The sequence below is a fragment of the Epinephelus moara genome, chromosome 3 (genome assembly GCF_006386435.1).
Source record: "Epinephelus moara isolate mb chromosome 3, YSFRI_EMoa_1.0, whole genome shotgun sequence".
NCBI classification, from domain to species: domain Eukaryota; kingdom Metazoa; phylum Chordata; class Actinopteri; order Perciformes; family Serranidae; genus Epinephelus; species Epinephelus moara.
This window is the reverse complement of record NC_065508.1, coordinates 11,758,668-11,778,107: the sequence shown is the minus strand read 5'-3', so window position 1 is coordinate 11,778,107 and position 19,440 is coordinate 11,758,668. Positions and strand designations below refer to the sequence as shown.

At 39.8% G+C, this 19,440-nt stretch overlaps 3 protein-coding genes across 7 annotated transcripts in view; 2 read left to right on the top strand and 1 right to left on the bottom strand.

The window, feature by feature from the left end:
• asl (argininosuccinate lyase) overlaps positions 1-4,983 on the bottom strand; it is an 11,009-nt gene extending 6,026 nt beyond the window's left edge. The window contains exons 1-10 of the mRNA XM_050041240.1: positions 4,823-4,983; positions 4,398-4,592; positions 3,761-3,844; positions 3,537-3,593; positions 3,322-3,419; positions 3,139-3,216; positions 2,943-3,020; positions 2,804-2,856; positions 2,640-2,702; positions 818-932 (exon numbers count right to left, since the gene is read on the bottom strand). Of these exons, the coding sequence (XP_049897197.1) occupies positions 818-932; positions 2,640-2,702; positions 2,804-2,856; positions 2,943-3,020; positions 3,139-3,216; positions 3,322-3,419; positions 3,537-3,593; positions 3,761-3,844; positions 4,398-4,592; positions 4,823-4,837 (836 nt within the window). The 5' untranslated portion in view covers positions 4,838-4,983. The remainder of the gene's footprint in view (positions 1-817; positions 933-2,639; positions 2,703-2,803; positions 2,857-2,942; positions 3,021-3,138; positions 3,217-3,321; positions 3,420-3,536; positions 3,594-3,760; positions 3,845-4,397; positions 4,593-4,822) is intronic.
• A 2,856-nt stretch (positions 4,984-7,839) lies between these two features.
• LOC126387873 (serine protease FAM111A-like) lies at positions 7,840-12,600 on the top strand. 3 transcript variants are annotated; one of them, XM_050040614.1, is made up of 5 exons: positions 7,840-7,990; positions 8,873-8,998; positions 9,141-9,198; positions 9,363-9,461; positions 9,567-12,600. In XM_050040614.1, exons 2-5 carry the CDS (start codon positions 8,973-8,975, stop codon positions 11,499-11,501), a joined length of 2,118 nt encoding a protein of 705 aa, XP_049896571.1. In that variant the 5' UTR covers positions 7,840-7,990; positions 8,873-8,972; the 3' UTR covers positions 11,502-12,600. The 3 variants fall into 3 exon arrangements, with proteins under 3 accessions (XP_049896571.1, XP_049896572.1, XP_049896570.1); XM_050040615.1 differs by having other exon boundaries at positions 7,858-8,011; XM_050040613.1 differs by having other exon boundaries at positions 7,975-7,990; positions 9,136-9,198.
• Positions 12,601-14,389: 1,789 nt separating this feature from the next.
• On the top strand, positions 14,390-19,078 carry LOC126387872 (serine protease FAM111A-like). Of its 3 annotated transcripts, none has more exons than XM_050040609.1 (5): positions 14,390-14,483; positions 15,472-15,593; positions 15,821-15,883; positions 16,129-16,227; positions 16,333-19,078. In XM_050040609.1, the coding sequence occupies exons 1-5, from the start codon at positions 14,405-14,407 to the stop codon at positions 18,265-18,267; spliced, it is 2,298 nt and encodes a 765-aa protein (XP_049896566.1). In that variant the 5' UTR covers positions 14,390-14,404; the 3' UTR covers positions 18,268-19,078. The 3 variants fall into 3 exon arrangements, with proteins under 3 accessions (XP_049896566.1, XP_049896567.1, XP_049896568.1); XM_050040610.1 differs by having other exon boundaries at positions 14,390-14,538; XM_050040611.1 differs by having other exon boundaries at positions 14,434-14,538; positions 15,477-15,593.
• Positions 19,079-19,440: the final 362 nt, after the last annotated feature.

Genomic DNA, 19,440 nt, shown 5'->3' with positions numbered 1-19,440 from the left:
TTGTTTTCGTGGTGGCAGCACGTAATTTCAACCCATTACGTGCTGCCACCACGGAATGCGGTGTTAAGAGGTCGTGGTCATTTCACGTATTTCTGTGAGATCAGGTCAAAAAAAACATCTTTAGGAGCGTGCAATAATTACTTTATGTCACTCCAGTTACTCGTGCACTCTCTGATTTTCTCTCAGTTTTCATATTGCATTAGAGTATGGGCTCAAGCATCATCATCTACAATCAGACATCTAACATCTTTACTGAATCAGGCACTTAAAATAATGGACAAAAAGCCTGTCCGGTGGCATCACTGTCGCATACTAGAGCGATACAATCTTTTCAGCTTTGACAGCTTTATAAGCTTTTGTTTCCCGAGATTAGTTTTCAAAAGTATGAACAGTCTAGCTCCAGAGCCTTTTTCCAGATTTATTCAAAGACAAGACAGTAATAGAACAACAAAGAGCAGCGTGAATGGCAACTGTAAAATACCATATCGTAAATCTTAATTTGGACAATCAGCTTTTTCCATAAAGGGCTGTCAGCTCTGGAATACATTACCAACTGAGATCAAACTGCTTACAGATTTAGGGGCTATCAGTGTAAGTGTACTGTAATATACGTATTGTTGAATAAGTTGCGATGTTTGTATTCTTAACTACAGTAACTATTATAATACACCCAGTCATTTCATTTACTAATACTAACTATACTAATTATATGAATGAATTGCTGTAACACTGAGCTTTCTACAAACTAAAGCTAAATGATTTACTCCATAGTTGAGCAAACTGTAATTTCAGATCACGTAATGAAACACACACTGACCTGTAGGCGTCAGAGAGTGAGATGAAGGAGAACTCTTTTGTGCTGTACAGCATCAGGTCCTCGGCCATCTTACTGAGGTGGGTCGAACACAACGAAGCCCAGAACAGGAACTCCGCTGAAGAAACACACATGCAAACATGAGGAAAATTAGAGAAGACAAAAAAAGGCTAACTAGATTTTAACATGTTCTTTATTGACAGCTGACTGACAACCGGTTTCCATATCTATTACAGCACGAATACGATCATACCTGATTATTATTTGTTTGTTCTGATTTGTCCCGTTTTGTCTGTATCCCCACCTCCATCTACCCCAATGTATGCATTGTACACAAAAAAAATTAAGGGAACACTTAATGGTCACAGTATAGCACCAAGTCACTTAAACTCAGGGATATCAATCTGTCCATTTAGGAAGCACAAGTGATTGTGATTCAGTTTCACCTGCTTTGGTGCAAATGGAAGTGACAACAGGTGCAATGGAGAGGCAAAAGCAAGACAACCCCAAAAAAAGGGAATGGTTTTACATGTGGTGTCCACAGACAGTTGCTCTCTCCTTCTCTTTCCTGTCAGACTCTTCCCTAGTTTTGTGATCTGCTAGTGTCCCTGTCACTACTGGCAGCATGAGGCGGTACCTGCAGCCCAATCAGGTTGCACAGCTCCATTAGGGAGGGTGCAAGAAGGGTTTGCTGTGTCTCCCAGCACAGTCTCAAGAGCATGGAGGAGATACCAGGAGACCCGGAGAGCTGGACAGGGCCGTAGAACGGCATCAACCCAGCAGCAGGAACGGTATCTGCTCCTTTGTGCGAGGAGGAACGGGAGGAGCACTGCCAGAGCCCTACAAAATGACCTCCAGCAGGCTACTGGTGTGCATGTTTCTGACCACACTGTCAGAGACAGGCTCCATGAGGGTGGCAGGTCCTCCACTGGTGCCCCGTTCTCTTCACAGATGAGCGCAAGTTCACACTGAGCACATGTTACACTGCTTGTAACATCATCCAGCATGACTGGTTTGGAGGTGGGGCAGTGATGATATGGGGAGGCATATCCTTGGAGGGTCACACAGACCTCCATGTCATAGCCAACAGTACCCTGACTGCTGTTAGGTACCGGGATGAAATCCTCAGAGCGACTGTCAGACCTTGCGCTGGTGCAGTGGGCCCTGGGTTCCTCCTGGTGCAGGACAATGCCCAGCCTCATGTGGCCAGAGTGTGTAGGCAGTTCCTGGATGATGAAGGCATTGATGCCTTTGACAGGCCCTCTTGTTTCCCTAAATCCAACTGAACACCTTTGGGCTTATGTATCAGTGCATCGGATGCCACCAACAGCAACACGAAGGTAACACCACAGGCTGTCCAGGAGCTCACTGATGCCCTGATCCAGGTCTAGGAGGAGATCCCCCAGGACAACATCCGCCAACTCATCAGGAGAATGCCCAGACGTTGTCGGGAGTGCATACAGGCATGCAGGGGCCATACACACTGCTGAGTCACATTATGAGTTGCCGTGATAAAATTCACGTAAGCTGGATCAGCCTGTGATTTCAATTTTTTACTTTGATTTTTGGTGTGATTTTAAATCCAGCCCTCAGTGGTTTGGTTTCCACTGACTATTGTTACGTCATTTTGTTCTCAACAAATTACACCATGTACATCAATCTGAATAATTCATTAACCAAGATCTGATGAGTGATTTTAGCGCTCCCTTAATTATTTTGAGCATTGTATGTCACTACCTTAACTTTTTTGGACTACCCTTTGCACCATAAAAAAGAAAACAAATAAAAAACTTAAACAGCAGACAGACACGTATGGCTTACGCACCAACAAAGTCCCTTTGGCCAGTGGCATCCATGCTGTTCAAACTGATGCCATCAAACTGCAACTCTACAGAAGAGGAAAACTGATATAGTTCAGTTGTTATAAATACATTTTTCCTAAATAACCAAGACACAGGACAGTAATAGTCTGCTAATTTTTAACCTGACCTTTCTGCAGCAGCTCCCTGTCAATGTCAAATGGTGTTCCAGCGATGGCCCCACTGAAAACAAGAAGAAAAATTTGGGTTAATCTATCACATCTGGGGGTGTAAATCCATATCAGACAGCGAGTGTGTTCGCAGTGTACCTGCCGAGTGGTAAAACATTAACTCTTTTCTTAATCTCCTGAAGCCGGTCCACATCTCTGCTCAGAGCAACAGCATGGCTGAGGGTTGGTTCAGCCAGCGAGTTGGGAAACAGAAACACAAGATTGACATGAACAAAACACCATCTAATATAAAAGCTGGGACACGTGCAACGATTGTTCGCTTTTTAAAGAACACCTTAGAATCCAGTGGCTCCATCTGATTGGCTGAGCCCTCTGCATGTGGGTGTAACCAGGAAACAGGACGTCAATTTCTCTGAGGTTCAGAAAAGTGACAGAAGACATCGCGGGGCAACTTTTAAAAAAAAAAAATCACAATCACAAATGTGTGTTTGTGTGTATCGGTGTGTTTCTGTCTTACGCTGCTGCCCGCTCCACCATGGTAGACATCAACTGTAGGGCATTGTCCGTCAGGGTTGAGATGGCATCTCGCAGCCACAGCCTCATGTCAGTCACAACCTGGTCGACCCAAACGCACACAGCACAGTCTCATGATATCAGATAGTCCCTGCAATGATGTGATACATGGGCCGCAACTCCAAACAGCAGTATAATATTAATATTGTAAAGACAAACCTGATCGTTTCTGCTCCTGCCAGTGTGCAGCTTCCCTGCAGGAGCACCAATCAGCTCCTGAATAAACAGACAGTAAAAGAACTAAAACGTTCTCACTCATGACAGCCATCAGCCAACACTAAAATGGTCCATAGGTTCTCAACTGATCATTCTCCTACATGCTCCGTGGGATGTTGACACTTGAAAAGAACAAAAGCAAGTGAGTGAATGGAGCTCTACCTCACCTTTAGTCTGCGCTCATTGGCAGTGTGAATGTCTTCATCTCCAGGTTTGATCACAAAAACACCTTTGGACCACTCTTCAGACACCTGGAGGAAAAAAACACTGTATCACCAAGCAGGTTAAAAACACACAGCTACCTTTAAACAGTAGTACATAGCACACATACAGTATATGGACGCACTGACTTCAAGGCTGCACTATCCACTTGTGTTAGCGTATAAATCAAATTATCAACATAATGTATATAGGAAGCTTAGTTTGCTTTGCCAAAGCTAAACATGAGTGTAGAGAAGGCACCCGGAAACCTGACCTGGCTGTGTGGGTGAAAGACTTGGCAGCTGACATCTGTCACATGATGATAGCATTGTTCACCACAAACTCAGCATAATACAGAGAGGAATTCTGCGCCATGGCACATTTTCAGCTGTCACCCATTAACTTACATCTGTGGCAAACATACCCATAATGCAACAGGAGTGTATTTCCTTACATGTCTGTGGGAGAGAACTCACAAAGACCATAATCATAGTGCTGCAAATTGTCAGCTTGGATTTATGACGTTAACTTCCTTTTTTACCCTAAAGCTGAGTGTAGCTTTGTGTGTGTGTGTGTGTGTGTGTGTGTGTGTGTGTGTTTTACCTGATCCAGCCCATTTAAAATTTGCTGCATCTCATCTGTGGTGACCAGCTTTGCCTTCTCCAGAGCTTTCACATAAGCCTTGCTCCCTCGGATGTCAGCATCCCACATCCTCTGGTCATACGCGATGGATGCGTTGAACTTCTCCATGATGGAATCAGTGTCTCCCACGAAACGTCCTCCCCAAAGTTTACTTCCCTAATCAGCAGCAGAGACAGGGGCCAAATAATGTGTGTGCACCGCTACATTTACATTAGCTAGAGCATCTGGCAGACAACTAATGTGTCTGCTACGTGATAAAAGAGAATGACAAAGGAGAAGAGGGATTCCAGTTTGACAGCTGGCTTAAACGCCCAGCTGGGTGCTAAAACAACAACAACACATGAATGCCAGTGTTGGAGTTTTCCAAAGCTAAATGTTAAACTTACCTCTGTGTTGGCCATGTTTGTCACCAATGGGTATCCGTAGCGGTTTGGTCCGGTTTTGGCTTTAAGGGACGTTGAATCAAAGCTTGTGTTAAGTCCCAACGAACAGATCTCGATGGCAGACACTGTCGCGTGCAGCGCCAGCAGAGCAGATTCTGCTAAAGCTGTGTGTATCACTTTAAATGACGTCACCAGAGTTGTTCGCCGTCATATTACGTCATACATAACTGGTATGGGAAGAAGTAAAACTTTTTTTATTTAAAATTATTCATTTGCACCAAACGGCACATTAGTTGAGAAAGATAAGATAAAATAGAATAAAATAAGATAATATAAGATCAAATTAAATTAAATTAAATTAAATTAAATTAAATTAAATTAAATTAAATTAAATTAAATTAAATTAAATAGTCCGCAATCGTCCATGGTTACTTTAGGAGTCCTCAGATATTTTCAGTTCAACATCACCTCTGATGGGAGACTTAGCTTGTTTTCCTTTCATTAGTCCTAAAGTACTGAGGTGATGGTCCAGAATGTCTCTTCTGAATACAGTTTGTGTTTGTGTTGTGTTTCTTTATATGTTATGTTTAGTTATTTTATGTTATTGTTTGATTTCCTTCATATCATATGTGGTTTACTTCTCTTCAGCCTAAGACAGATGTTACCTGAGCTATAGGACTTGAAAGTGTCCCTTGTTTGTTTGTATTAAGCTCAATTAAGCATTATTGGGGGAGAAGGAAGTTCACTGTCCACACTACAAGCTGTCACCATGACAGTAGTATCTTTTTTATTATTATTCTTTATTAAACAAACATAATATATTAACATTATATACACAGAGACTTATCTTTACCCGGGGTTGCCTACATATAACTGAGAAAAAAACAAAAAGAAAAGAAAAAAAAAGAAAAACATTGAAAAAGTAGTATAAATCCAGAGTACTGTGCTGTGCATATGTAATTTATCAAACACACAGATTGTTTTTTATTGCCTTTTCATTATCAAGGCCTCTTATTTGGGGGCCACAATGTTGTAGATTTTGATAGAAAAGCTTAAAATTCGGTTTGGAGTCGCCCACTTCCTGTAAATGTGGGATTTGCTCAATAAGAAAAATTAATGGTACAAAAAAAACATCTCATTGCTTTGATTTTTTTATTTATTTTTTCCAAATGTAGTAATTAATTAATGAATAAAATATGTTTGTGGGTAATTTTCCAGGCCATACTAGCTTGTTATAGAAATGTGTTAACTTTACAGGTAACTTATAAATGTTGTAATCACATTTTTAGCAGACAGTTAACTTCATCTATTAAACATGAAAGCAGAGCAAAGCCCTTTTCCACACATCGTTTAAGCGCTGTGTCAGATTTGAACCAATCACAATCGTCTTGGGCGGTGCCGTAACAACGGTGCCCCTGCCAAACAGTGTCGGGGGGGAACTTGTTTTGGTGGAACACTTGCACCTTAGCATTAAACTGTGTAAATCCCCGCAAAAGAAAGCGACGCTTAAAACATGAAAAGACGTTTTAGCGTGTAGGTTGCTAAGTTGGATATTGTTGCTCTTGTTTCACGCTCGCTCAGTGTTAAAGTGAAGTGTGGAGATAGGTCTGGTAAGTTCCATGTAGCGAGGGGGGTTTAAAAACGGTGACACACTGACAGAGGAGGAGAGATTGGACAAACTTTCATTAACATATTGGATTCGGTTAAGAGGATGTGGGGATGAAAACATCAAAAGTGTCATAAATGAATGCTGGGAATATAACTGTTTTAAGGGAAATGGTTTTGGATGGAAGATAAAAGATAAAATAGAAAAATATGGCATTAAAGAAATTTGTTTTAATTCCCCTTTGCCAATAAGTAATGTTCCTCCATGGCTTTTTCCTAAGGTTAAAATAGATTTTAGTATTATGAACCTAAAGAAGGATTGGGTGGAAAGGGAAATAGGGCATTGTGCAAATCAATATATAAAGAATCATTATTACAGTTATTTACAAATATTCACTGATGGCTCAAAAGATCAAAATGATCGCGTTGGTACAGGAGTTTACATCCCACTTTTTCAAATTCAACTGAGCAATAGGATAACAGATAAATTATCAGTTTATTCAGCAGAGATGATGGCAGTCATTTTTGGACTTCAGTGGGTGGAGGAGGTGAGACCAGACAGGGTGGTGCTGTGTGTTGACTCTGCAGCAGTGTTACTGAGCTTACAGAATATGAAGTCACTCAGGGAAGATTTAATGTATGAAATTCTTCAGTGTCTGTTCAGAGTTCAGAAAGTGGGGATCGAGGTAGAATTTTGCTGGGTACCTGCCCATGTGGGATTAAGAGGTAATGAATTTGCAGATAGGGTGGCAAAAAGAGCACTTAGTATGAGACATGTAACGGATATTCCATTTGGAAAAGGTGAAGGAAAAGCACTAATCAAAAAGAAAATATCAGAATTTTGGCAGAAGAAGTGGGATGAGGACAGTAAGGGCAGAAATTATTACAGAATACAAAACACAGTCAGAGCACAGAATATTAAGGGAAGAAGTAGAAGAGAGGAGGTAGTTCTATCAAGATTAAGGTTTCATCACACTGGTTTAAATAAGACATTATTTTTATTGGGAAAAGTAAACTCACAAGTCTGCACATATTGTAATATTATAGAAAATGTAGAACATGTAATTATGTACTGTAGTAAATATAACGAAGAAAGGGTAAGGTTGCAACAAAGGGTGAGAGAGGCAGGACGGGACTGGAATTTGGCAGGGATACTGGGAACTAAGGGAGATAAGGTGTGGGAGATACAGAGAGGGGTAATAGATTACCTATATAACACTGGTTTGTTTTATAGAATATAGTGGTTGGTTGGCGGTTTTATTTATTTATTTATTTTTATTTTTTTTGTTTGTTTGTTGTGTTATGTCTCTCCATGACATAATGTAATATAAAACTAGATCCTGTCCTACATACTCTGGTTCAGTAGGTGGCGGTATGCACCTTTAAAGTTGGTATTGCAATCCGCCAGAAAACACAAAGAAGAAGAAGAAGCAGCGGAGGAGGGGATAACGGAAGCAGTTGGTCTCACAGGCGGAGTGTCCCAAAGGCGGGGAATTTGTCAAACATGGTTCCCTGGTGTTTGTTTAACATTTTTGATGAAGCTGTGACTACTGAAGCTGTGTACAGGTATGGTTCTCATGAGTACTGGTAACGGTGTTCTTAAATAAGCTAAATTAGCTACGTAAAATAACTTGTTATATGATGTAGAAGGCGACGGTGTTTTGTTGATTCATGCTGCCTTGTCGAGGATGCTCATTCAGCTTAGCGCAAATCGATAGCAAAGTCTCGCTAACCTATCACAAAATGATTGCAAACAGGACTAAGTGTTCTGTCAGAATATGGGGAACATATTTTGATACTCATTATCAACATCTTAATTTGCGACGTCAGAGGTAGCGTGTCTGGACAGACCTCCTGACCCAGTGTGTAACGTTAACGGTACTGTGAGCAGGCGCAGAACCGTTATGTAGCACATCTGGGTAGGTAACGTTAGCAAGTAACGACAGATCACTGGCATTTGACATCGCGTTATAAAGCGAGAATATTGAAAAAAGAAAGAATAGAAATACAGAAATAAAACTAGTGACGTTAGGTGTCTACTGTTAGCATACACAAGTCAGAGTGGATTGTGTATTATATACACTGTCATTCATTTGGCTGTATGTTGCACCGTTCTTGTGTTATTTTATGAAAATGGGCATTTGCAAAGCCTATATGTAATTGCTTAAATTAGGCTTCATTTTGTGTCATTAGATTGAGGGGGATATTTGTCCCCCCCAACAACAAAAAACATGCACAAACATGTTGGATAATGAGATGGCATCATGCCACATCCTAGTATGCATGAATAGGGTGAGGACCACCTTACATTTGTTTTGTGAGTGTGTGTGTTTGTTTTAGTAAAGTGAATCTCAATAAATGTCGTGTTAATATGAATACACTAAGTAAAGATTTCACATGTACTGGAAGTCATTTGAAATTAACCATATTTCTTTGCCTTTTCCTCAGGGTAGTATCCCACATCATCATCTTCCTCATCTTCTGCATCCTTAAAATTCAGCCGGAAACAGCAAATTAAAAATGGGACCAAAGTCGAGGCCCACAAGTAATGGCCCAATGGACAGGTTTCTCAAGGTAGCAATTTTCTCCTGTATAATGAAATGTCCACTCAAATCTTGTCAGTTTCATGTAAGCAGTATCACATTAATTATATGTTTTTACGTTAATGCTCATCATTTGCTGTTAATAACTTTTCTGTCTGATATCTCAAGAAAAGCACATCCAACCAGAATGGGAAAAGCTGTCAGCTGCCTAATTTGCAACATGCTGCAAAGGTTGGTCATTTTTATCCTGTATATGTGTTGGCAAATAAGAATATTTGATACTGTAATCTAGCTTATTTTTTCTTCATTTTTATTTGACTTTGGGGCTCAACTTCTTGCTTTTTGTTAGTTTCTTTAAGTTTAAGGTTTAAGTGTTGTCTGTCTCTGTGTGTCAGCCCTGTGATAAACTGGCGACCCCTGCAGGGAGTACCTCACCTCTCACCCAAAGTCCGCAGGCATCGGCTCCAGTCCCTCGCAAGCCTCTGGATAAACAGGTATAGCTAACGGATGGATGGTTTGAGAGTGGTATGGTTTTAACAGGAAATAAAATGTTTTGCTTTGATTCAATGAAGTGAGACTTAATTTTGTTTCATTTCTAGGAAGAGGAGTCAGATGAAAGCTATTCTCTCCACTGGTGCTGGGGTGACAAGAATTTCAAAGAGCGCGGTAAAGGAGGAACTGTCGAGGACTTGCTGAAGAGAAATTCAGAGTTTAGAAGAATTGCAGAAAAGAACAAAAACAAAGAGCTTATTATAGTAAGAGATGGAAAAGCTATCAGTTCACACTTTCCCTGTAGCTTGATTAAAAATGATCCACTGACTATCAAGTTTATCAAAGCTGTAGACCATCCAAAGCAATCGGTTGGTGGTTCTGTTCGTCCTCAAAGAAAGAGGCCATCTGGCGAGCTTGTGATGTTTCATGTACGGACAAAGGGAGGTAAAAAAGTAGTGAATATCATGAGAAACCCGACACTAAAAACAGACTTCAGTGAAATGACTGTTTATGCATACAAAGGCGAAAAAGTGAGGAAAGCTCTGAGAAGAGATGGTCGTTTAAAGGATCTTGTATTTAAGAAGAACTGTGTGCTCTCTCACACGAGCACTGACGCAAACACTGGGATGTCCAGCCTTGTTGATGATCTTGATGGTGAGACTTTCAAGATCATATTGCTCAATGACTCTTGTCCACCAGAAAGTCAGCCCGACAGTCAGGATGATGCTTACATGATGCAAAATGAAGCTGAGATATCTGACCGTAATGGAAACCCAGATCCTTCAAAGCAGCCAACCACCACATCTAAATCAGTGAACGACAACATACCAAAAAAGAAACCAAAGCTAGATGGTAACATGGCATCAGAAATCATATTGCATGAAATTCCCAATTCAAAAATAATGCAGTGCCACCTGTCTTCTCAGTTTCAAGATGTAGTGACAGGAAAGAAAACGCTGCAAGGATCTAAGCTCTCTCGTATCCAGAATCTCTTCCGTGTAGAGTTTGGAAAGAACGCTCAAACATGCAGGGAAGTGAAAACAATGAAGACACTGATGGATCTCAGTAACTCTGTTTGCCAGGTCAGAATAAATAACAGACCAGAAGGAAGTGGTTTTCTCCTATTTGGCAAGTTTGTCCTCACAAATGCTCATGTAGTTAAAGGCATTTATAATGAGTACACAGGGCAACTTAATGAGAGAGTCACTGTCCATTTCTCTTATGAAAGTCTAAACCCCATGGAGTCAGGAGCAGCAGTGGAAGAGGTTGTTGGATTTGAATACGGTCCTGTTGTGTCAAGCTACGAGTGTGACTGGGCTTTGTTGAGGGTCTATGCTGATCAGACATTACCTGATGCTCTGTTAAAGCGCTTTGGATTTCTTCCCCAAAGTGGTGGGATCTGCATTATTGGGCATCCTGATGGTGGTGTGAAAAAGATAGATCCATGCTTGATTATTCCGACTGAAATCCGAAACCAGGTAGTAGAGAGGCATCACAGTGAAAATCCGGAGGGCGTTCTGCCGGAAAACCGTCACTACAGTGAGAACCAGCAGCCCATTCAGATGATTACTCAGCAGTTCTTTGAGGATGTGACAGAAGATGTGCAACATATCAGACAGGCTCTGACTTACGAGTCTTGCTTTTATTTTGGCTCATCTGGCTCTCCAGTCTTTGACGAGCACTGCAATGTGGTTGCAATGCATTCAGGCGGATATGCCTACCGCAATGCAAGAGGTGAAAGGCAGAGTGTCATAGAGTTTGCCCATCCTTTGTCCTTCGTTAACGAACGCATCGTTCTCCAAATGGTGGAAAGAGGAAGGTTCGATGTGTTAAGAGAGTACCTGGCTTGCAGTAATCCACGACACCAAAACACCATGACCAGTTTAAAGAAACTGGTTGAGAGCAGAAATCTCACAGCATTTAAAAATGCAGTCAACAATTCACTGGCCACAGGTGACAAGAGTCTGATGACATTCTTTAAATTCTTCTCTCAGAGAGAGGAACCTGTCCCAATGGACATTGATGAAGTGTACACAGTCTAAGTGCTGACAGAAGATACAGTGTGAGTTCCTCAGAAGTGTCACTTGGTGGTGGTTGTGACACGTCTTTATCAGCTGATATTAGGGAGGCGTGACCATCCTGTCACTTTTGACGGGACGATCACGTCACCTGCTGTCCGTCCGCCGCCTCTCCAGGACGCTGCTCCAGGTGTGGGAGAGCATGTATGCCCCCTCGTCCCGTCAAAACTGACAGGACGGTCACGCCTCCCTAACATCAGCTGATTGACAGATCAGCTGATAAAGACATGTCACAACCACCATCAAGTGACACTTCTGAGGAAGGCAGAAGTTTCTGCCAAAATGATATGAGATATGTAACATCCTAACACATGTCTGAGATAAAAGAACAACCAAAGTCATTATCAGAAACTAAAGACATAATGAACACCATTGAACCATAATCAATCAGTTTTAAGATAAAGGAAATTACGTCGTGAAAAAACCCCAGTTATAACTGCATCGCACTCTCCCGCTCTAACCCTCTAACTTTTCAAAACTACACAAATAATCCAGCCATTAAACTCTATTTTCAGATCCTGAACAATATCTCCAATCCCACACTTACTGCACTACTTCCAAGTCACAACACAAGACAGCAACGACTAGATCAGTCTCGCATGCACTTATTCCTGTACCACCTTACAATTACAATTACGGTCAGAGATCATTTTGTCACAATCACACTAAGTTTTGGAACTAGATCCCACACTACATCAGAGCAATACCGTCTTTTACACATTTCAAACACATTTAAACACTATCCGATGGAAGGATGGACCTGCAACCACTGATTTAAATCCCATATCCCATTTTACTCACTCCATTTCAGTCCGCTACTCTGCGATGTCTATGTAGCTGCCTGTGTTTTGTTGTTTTGCCTCTGCTGATTGTTTCTGTTTATACTTTGTATTGTAATGTGTTTTTGTTACAAAACAGGAACCTGCTGCAAACCAGTTTTTAACTGAGTCAGGCCAGTTTGAACTGTAACACACAATGGTACATTTAATTCATTTCCTGTATAAATAAAGAAATGAAACGAACAAATAAATAATGAGGATTTTACAGTATCCAATAAAGTGTTTTTTTTTTTATACTTGGATTTTGATTGTGTATTCTTTGCTCTTATCGACAGCATAAATGTATGAATGAGAGAATTTCTCACCTTGAACATCTCGACACTGATTTTGCTACCATTCATATTTTCATGTGGAATTATAGATTACATAAGATGCACAGTATATACATACTGCTCTGTTCACCAAGTAATGATATTTTCCCCCCATCAGCAGCTACTGAACCACCGGCCTCAGACAGCAGTGAAAGTTCAGCTAGTGAGTGTTTTACTAAACTGTCATATAACATGTTATAGCATTGTTATTACATGTTATGTAACCTCTCTATATCTCTTATTTACTACTGGTGTACATTTCCATCATTCATTCACACATTTTTTACTGTGGGGTTTCATAGATGAAGACTTATTTACAGAGTAAATCTTTTTTTTTTCTTTTTGTAGGTTTAAAACAGACATGAACACCAAGTTAAACATCCACCCAAAATATTCTGGTATTCATTTACAGTGAAAGAACAAATGGCACATTATTTCTTCTTCTAATTCACAGAAAGTACAAGAATATTCAGTATGAAGTCTAAATCTCTCCAATGTTTTTCTATGCTGGATATATAAGATGCAACATTGTACAGGAAATTTATTTAACTTTATTATTAAGACAGAATTTGTCTCCAGTCAGCCACACTTTGTGACAGTTATTTCATCATAAAGCGAGGCCCAAGAGAACCTTAATGGGGGCAGAGTTACAGCTTGTATGTGATTCCTGATGTATTTCTTGATAGATTTATTCTTGGTAACTTCAACTTCTCAGATGAATATACCTCTGCTAGATAGCCGATGACTGAATCCTCGATTGCTTAACCTTTCTTGGCAAAGCATCAATAACTACTGGCTGTGGGTGCAACTGGAGAGCTGAATTTGGAGATTAATTATTTGTCAGTACCTGCCCCCCAGTATTAACAGGTTGTCTAATCAACATAATAACACTGTCAACCCATTTCCCATAATATATTTCCTTTTATATTTAATATCTTTTTACCAAATGTAATTAATTGGTGAAAATGGTGTTTGTGTGTTATTTTCCAGGCCAGACGAGCTTGTTTATTGAAACGTGTTAACTTTACAGGTAACTTTAAAATATTGTAATCACATTTTAGCAGAAATTAAATACTACCCATTAAACATGAACACAGATGATGATTTTTTTTTTATAAATTTATGTAACACATAAGAAAGTTTACAGAATGCAAATCTTCAACATTATTACACACATATGTCAAATATAACATATGCCAGGGGGGATAAGAGTTTACAAGAAAATATTAAAATGATCACAAATATTAATGGTTTTGATTGCCTTCTGAGGGAAAATTTAATGGAATCGATGTACTGCTTGACCTCACTGTAGAAAGCAACAAAAGAAGGTTTTCTATGAGTAAACTTATATTTCTGAATGTGAAGCACAGCCGGACTTTGTTCCACACAGGTTTGAAGCGCTGTGTCAGATTTGAACCAATCACAATCGTCTTTGGCGGTTATGACGTAACAACGGTGCCCCGGCAAAACAGTGTCGAAGGGGAACTTGTTCTGATGGAACACTTGCACCCTGGCATTAAACTGCCTGAATCCCCTCAAAGGAAAGCGCCACATAAAACATAAAAAGATATTTTAGCGTGTAGGTTGCTAACTTTGATATTTTTGCCGTTGTTACACGCTCTGTGTTAAAACCAAGTCTCGAGATATAGTCTGGTAAAGTGAGACTAGTTCCACGTAGCGACGGGGATTTTTAAAACGGTGACACACGGAGGGGAGGATGACGAACGCAGTCGGTCTCGCGGGCGGGATATTCAAAAGGCGGGAGAATTGTTCGACACGACGCTCGTCCCTTCAAAGTGGGTGTTTGTTTACCACTTTTTGTGAAGCTGTGACAAATGACGAAGCGAATAGGTATGGTTCTTATGTGTCATAGTAACGGTGTCCTTAAATAAGCTAATTTAGCTAAATTATATAACGTGTTAAATGATGATGGCGACTTTGTTTTGCTGATTCATGCCGAGTTAAAATGCTCACTTAGCTTAGTGCGAACGGATAGCAGTACCCCAGCGAAAAGTGTACTGTAAGAACATTGGGGACATAATTAATTCTCAATTTTAACATTTTAATTTGAGATTTCAGAGGTAGCATGTCTCGAAAAAACTCAGTCCACGTTATAACGGTACTGTGAGCAGGCGCAGAACCGCTATGTAGCACATCTGGGAAGGAAATGTTAGCAAGTAACGACAGATCACTGCCTGGTAGTTGACGCGAGAATATAAAAAAAATGTAAAAACAAAAAGTTATAAAAGATACAGAATTAAAATTAGTATCGTCAGGTGTTTACTGAATAATGTGGCCTAAACAATGAATATATATTGTATGGAGTGTTTTTAGTTTGGTTGTATGCTATACCTTTCTTGTATTAATGTATGAAAATATGTATTTGCATAGCCTACATGTCATTTTGTAAGTTTAGTTTTGTGGTATCGGAGTGAGGACGATATGTGTCCTTTCCAACAACAACAAGACATGCACACACTTGTTGGATAATGAGATGGCATCATGCCACATCCTAGTATGCATGAATAGTGCTGACCACCGTACATTTGTTTTGTTTTAGTAAAGTGAATCGCAATAAATGTCATATTGGTGCGGATACATTAAGTGATGATTCAATGTGTACTGTAAAGCAGGGTTGGAAATAAGCACCAGAAACCACGAAAAAAACCACAACAGAAAAACAATGGTAATCTATTGAGTTGCTGGTAGGCTACATTTTTGAATCGACGAGCCCCTGACTGTAAGTCATTTGAAATTAACCATATTTCTTCGCCTTTTCCTCAGGGCAGTATCCCACACCATCATCATCTTCATCTTCTGCATCCTTAAATTCAGCCAGCAACGCATTAAAAATGGGACCAAAGTTGAGGCCCACAAGTAATGGCCCAATGGACAAATTTGTCCAGGTAGCAATTTTCTCCTGTATAATGATATGTACACTCAGAACATTAATTATATGTTTTAACAACAGCATTTTGATTTGCAAGACTGCTAATTTATATGGTGTTGCCAATTTAATCTAGCTCTGTGTTTTTATCAAGGAAATAAATTAAGAAATAACCTGTCAAAAGTCTTAAATGTTCATTTCATAATATACATTTCTATAAATAACTTTTCTGTCTGGTATCTCAAGAAAAGCACATCCAACCAGAATGGGGAAAGCTGTCAGCCTCCTAATTTGCAACCTGCTGCAAAGGTTTGTCATATTTATGCTGTATCTGTGTTGGCAAATAAAAAAACATTTGATACTGTAAACAAACTTATTTTTCTTGTCTTCATTTTTATTTAACTTTGTGGCTCAACTTCTAGCTTTTTGTTAATTTCTTTTGCATTAGCGGCACATTGTAAAAAATCTATTTAGTATGCGCTTTGATTTCACTTCAGCCATGTTTCTGAGATAATAACAGAAAGGTTTAAGTGTTGTCTGTCTCTGTGTGTCAGCCCTGTGATAAACTGGCGACCCCTGCAGGGAGTACCTCACCTCTCACCCAAAGTCCGCAGGCATCGGCTCCAGTCCCTCGCAAGCCTCTGGATAAACAGGTATAGCTAACGGATGGATGGTTTGAGAGTGGTATGGTTTTAACAGGAAATAAAATGTTTTGCTTTGATTCAATGAAGTGAGACTTAATTTTGTTTCATTTCTAGGAAGAGGAGTCAGATGAAAGCTATTCTCTCCACTGGTGCTGGGGTGACAAGAATTTCAAAGAGCGCGGTAAAGGAGGAACTGTCGAGGACTTGCTGAAGAGAAATTCAGAGTTTAGAAGAATTGCAGAAAAGAACAAAAACAAAGAGCTTATTATAGTAAGAGATGGAAAAGCTATCACTTCACACTTTCCCTGTAGCTTGACTGAAAAAGATCTACTGACTATCAAGTTTATCAAAGCTGTAGACCATCCAAAGCAATCGGTTGGTGGTTCTGTTCGTCCTCAAAGAAAGAGGCCATCTGGCGAGCTTGTGATGTTTCATGTACGGACAAAGGGAGGTAAAAAAGTAGTGAATATCATGAGAAACCCGACACTAAAAACAGACTTTAGTGAAATGACTGTTTATGCATACAAAGGCGAAAAAGTGAGGAAAGCTCTGAGAAGAGATGGTCGTTTAAACAATCTTGTATTTAAGAAGAACTGTGTGCTCTCTCACACGAGCACTGACGCAAACACTGGGATGTCCAGCCTTGTTGATGATCTTGATGGTGAAACTTTCAAGATCATATTGCTCAATGACTCTTGTCCACTAGAAAGTCCGCCTGGCAGTCTTGATGATGCTTACATGATGCAAAATGAAGCTGAGATATCTGACCATAATGGAAACCCAGATCCTTCAAAGCAGCCAACCACCACAGCTGAGTCAGTGAATGACAGCATACCAAAAAAGAAACCAAAGCTAGATGGTAACATGGCACCAGAAATCATATTGCATGAAATTCCAAATTCAAAAAAGACGCAGTGCCACCTGTCTTCTCAGTTTCAAGATGTAGTGAAAGGAAAGAAAACGCTGCAAGGATCTAAGCTCTCTCGTATCCAGAATCTCTTCCGCGTAGAGTTTGGAAAGAACGCTCAAACATGCAGGGAAGTGAAAACAATGAAGACACTGATGGATCTCAGTAACTCTGTTTGCCAGGTCAGAATAAATAACAGACCAGAAGGAAGTGGTTTTCTCCTATTTGGCAAGTTTGTCCTCACAAATGCTCATGTAGTTAAAGGCATTTATAATGAGTACACAGGGCAACTTAATGAGAGTGTCACTGTCCATTTCTCTTTCGAAAGTCTAAACCCCATGGAGTCAGGAGCAGCAGTGGAAGAGGTCGTTGGATTTGAATACGGTTCTGATGTGTCAAGCTACGAGTGTGACTGGGCGTTGCTGAGGGTCTGTGCTGATCAGACATTACCTGATGCTCTGTTAAAGCGCTTTGGATTTCTTCCCCAAAGTGGTGGGATCTGCATTATTGGGCATCCTGATGGTGGTGTGAAAAAGATAGATCCATGCTTGATTATTCCGACTGAAAACCGAAACCAGGTAGTAGAGAGGCATCACAGTGAAAATCCAGAGGGCGTTCTGCCGGAAAACCCTCACTACAGTGAGAACCAACAGCGCATTCAGATGATTACTCAGCAGTTCTTTGAGGGTGTGACAGAAGATGTGCAACATATCAGACAGCTTTTAACTTACGAGTCTTGCTTTTATTCTGGCTCATCTGGCTCTCCAGTCTTTGACGAGCACTGCAATGTGGTTGCAATGCATTCAGGCGGATATCCCTACCGCAATGCAAGAGGTGAAAGGCAGAGTGTCATAGAGTTTGCCCATCCTTTGTCCGTCATTAACGAACACATCATTCTCCAAATGGTGGAAAGAGGAAGGTTCGATGTGTTAAGAGAGTACCTGGCTTGCAGTAATCCACGACACCAAAACACCATGACCAGTTTAAAGAAACTGGTTGAGAGCAGAAATCTCACAGCATTTAAAAATGCAGTCAACAATTCACTGGCCACAGGTGACGAGAGTCTGAAGACTTTCTTTAAATTCTTCTCTCAGAAAGAGGAACCTGTCCCAATGGACATTGATGAAGTGTACACAGTCTAAGTGCTGACAGAAGATACAGTGTGAGCAGTTTCAGCAGTGAGCAACACAGCATGTCATGTCTGTTTTCATACTCAGGATATTGTTGTTGTTTAACACCTGAGGAGTGCAGTGACTGCATGAAAGATCTCAGGCAAAACCTTATATTATAATTGTTTTAAGTAACCATAATCAATCGGTTTTAAGATAAAGGTAACCAGTTTCTCCATAGTCATTTTTAGCCATGTTTGTATCTGTAAATGCTCCTTTTATTCAGTAAGACTGCAAAATCTTTGTTCAGTTACTGACAAATCACTGACAGTTGGTTCAGTGCATGTCTCAATGAGTCTCTGTGTGAGGAATGTTTGTTTTTAAGAAATTATATTATAAAAATGATATCATGAGATTTGTTTTAACTCAAATATTATCAGTGTCAAAGGTCTGTTTTATGTTTTTTGATATTCTGTCTTTAAACTGAAATGATATAAAAATGATATCATGAGATTTGTTTTAACTCAGATATTATCAGCCTCAAAGGCGTGTTTTATGCTTTTTGATATTCTGTCTTTATACAGTTTTTAAGAAAATCACACTTGAGATTTTGATTTCTTCCTCTCTTTTTTTTAGAAATACATTGCATTTAAAAACAATTGTACAATATTGGATATTGTGAAATCTGTCTTTGGCTGAATACCACTGTCTTGGAAATGTCTCGTTAAAATGAGAATTGGGATTTTGAAGGAATCTAGCCTGGTAAAATATGTTCTGGAAAAAAAATTATAATAAATAAATAATGATTGTTTTAATTATCCAATAAATTGATTTTCTGATTGGATTCTGATTGTGTATTCTTTGCTCTTATCCACAGCATAAATGTATGAATGAGAGAATTTGTCACCTTGAATATCTCTGACACTGATTTTAAGATAAATAGACAAGAGTGGCACCAACTGAACAAGTCTTAATTTTATGTGCAGTTTGATGCTTTATTCTTTATCTGGATCTCCATAAACTCACTCAATGTGGTCCTCATGTCTTCATTAGAGTTCACATCATGGAAAAGGTTTAAAAGTCATAAACTAGCCTTTATGAAACAAGGAGAAGGCAGCACAAACCAAACATAACAGCAGAGAGGTTGAATAATTCTGTTGAAGTAAGAAAAGGTGTCTAACACAAGCACGGACACATTTTTTATTC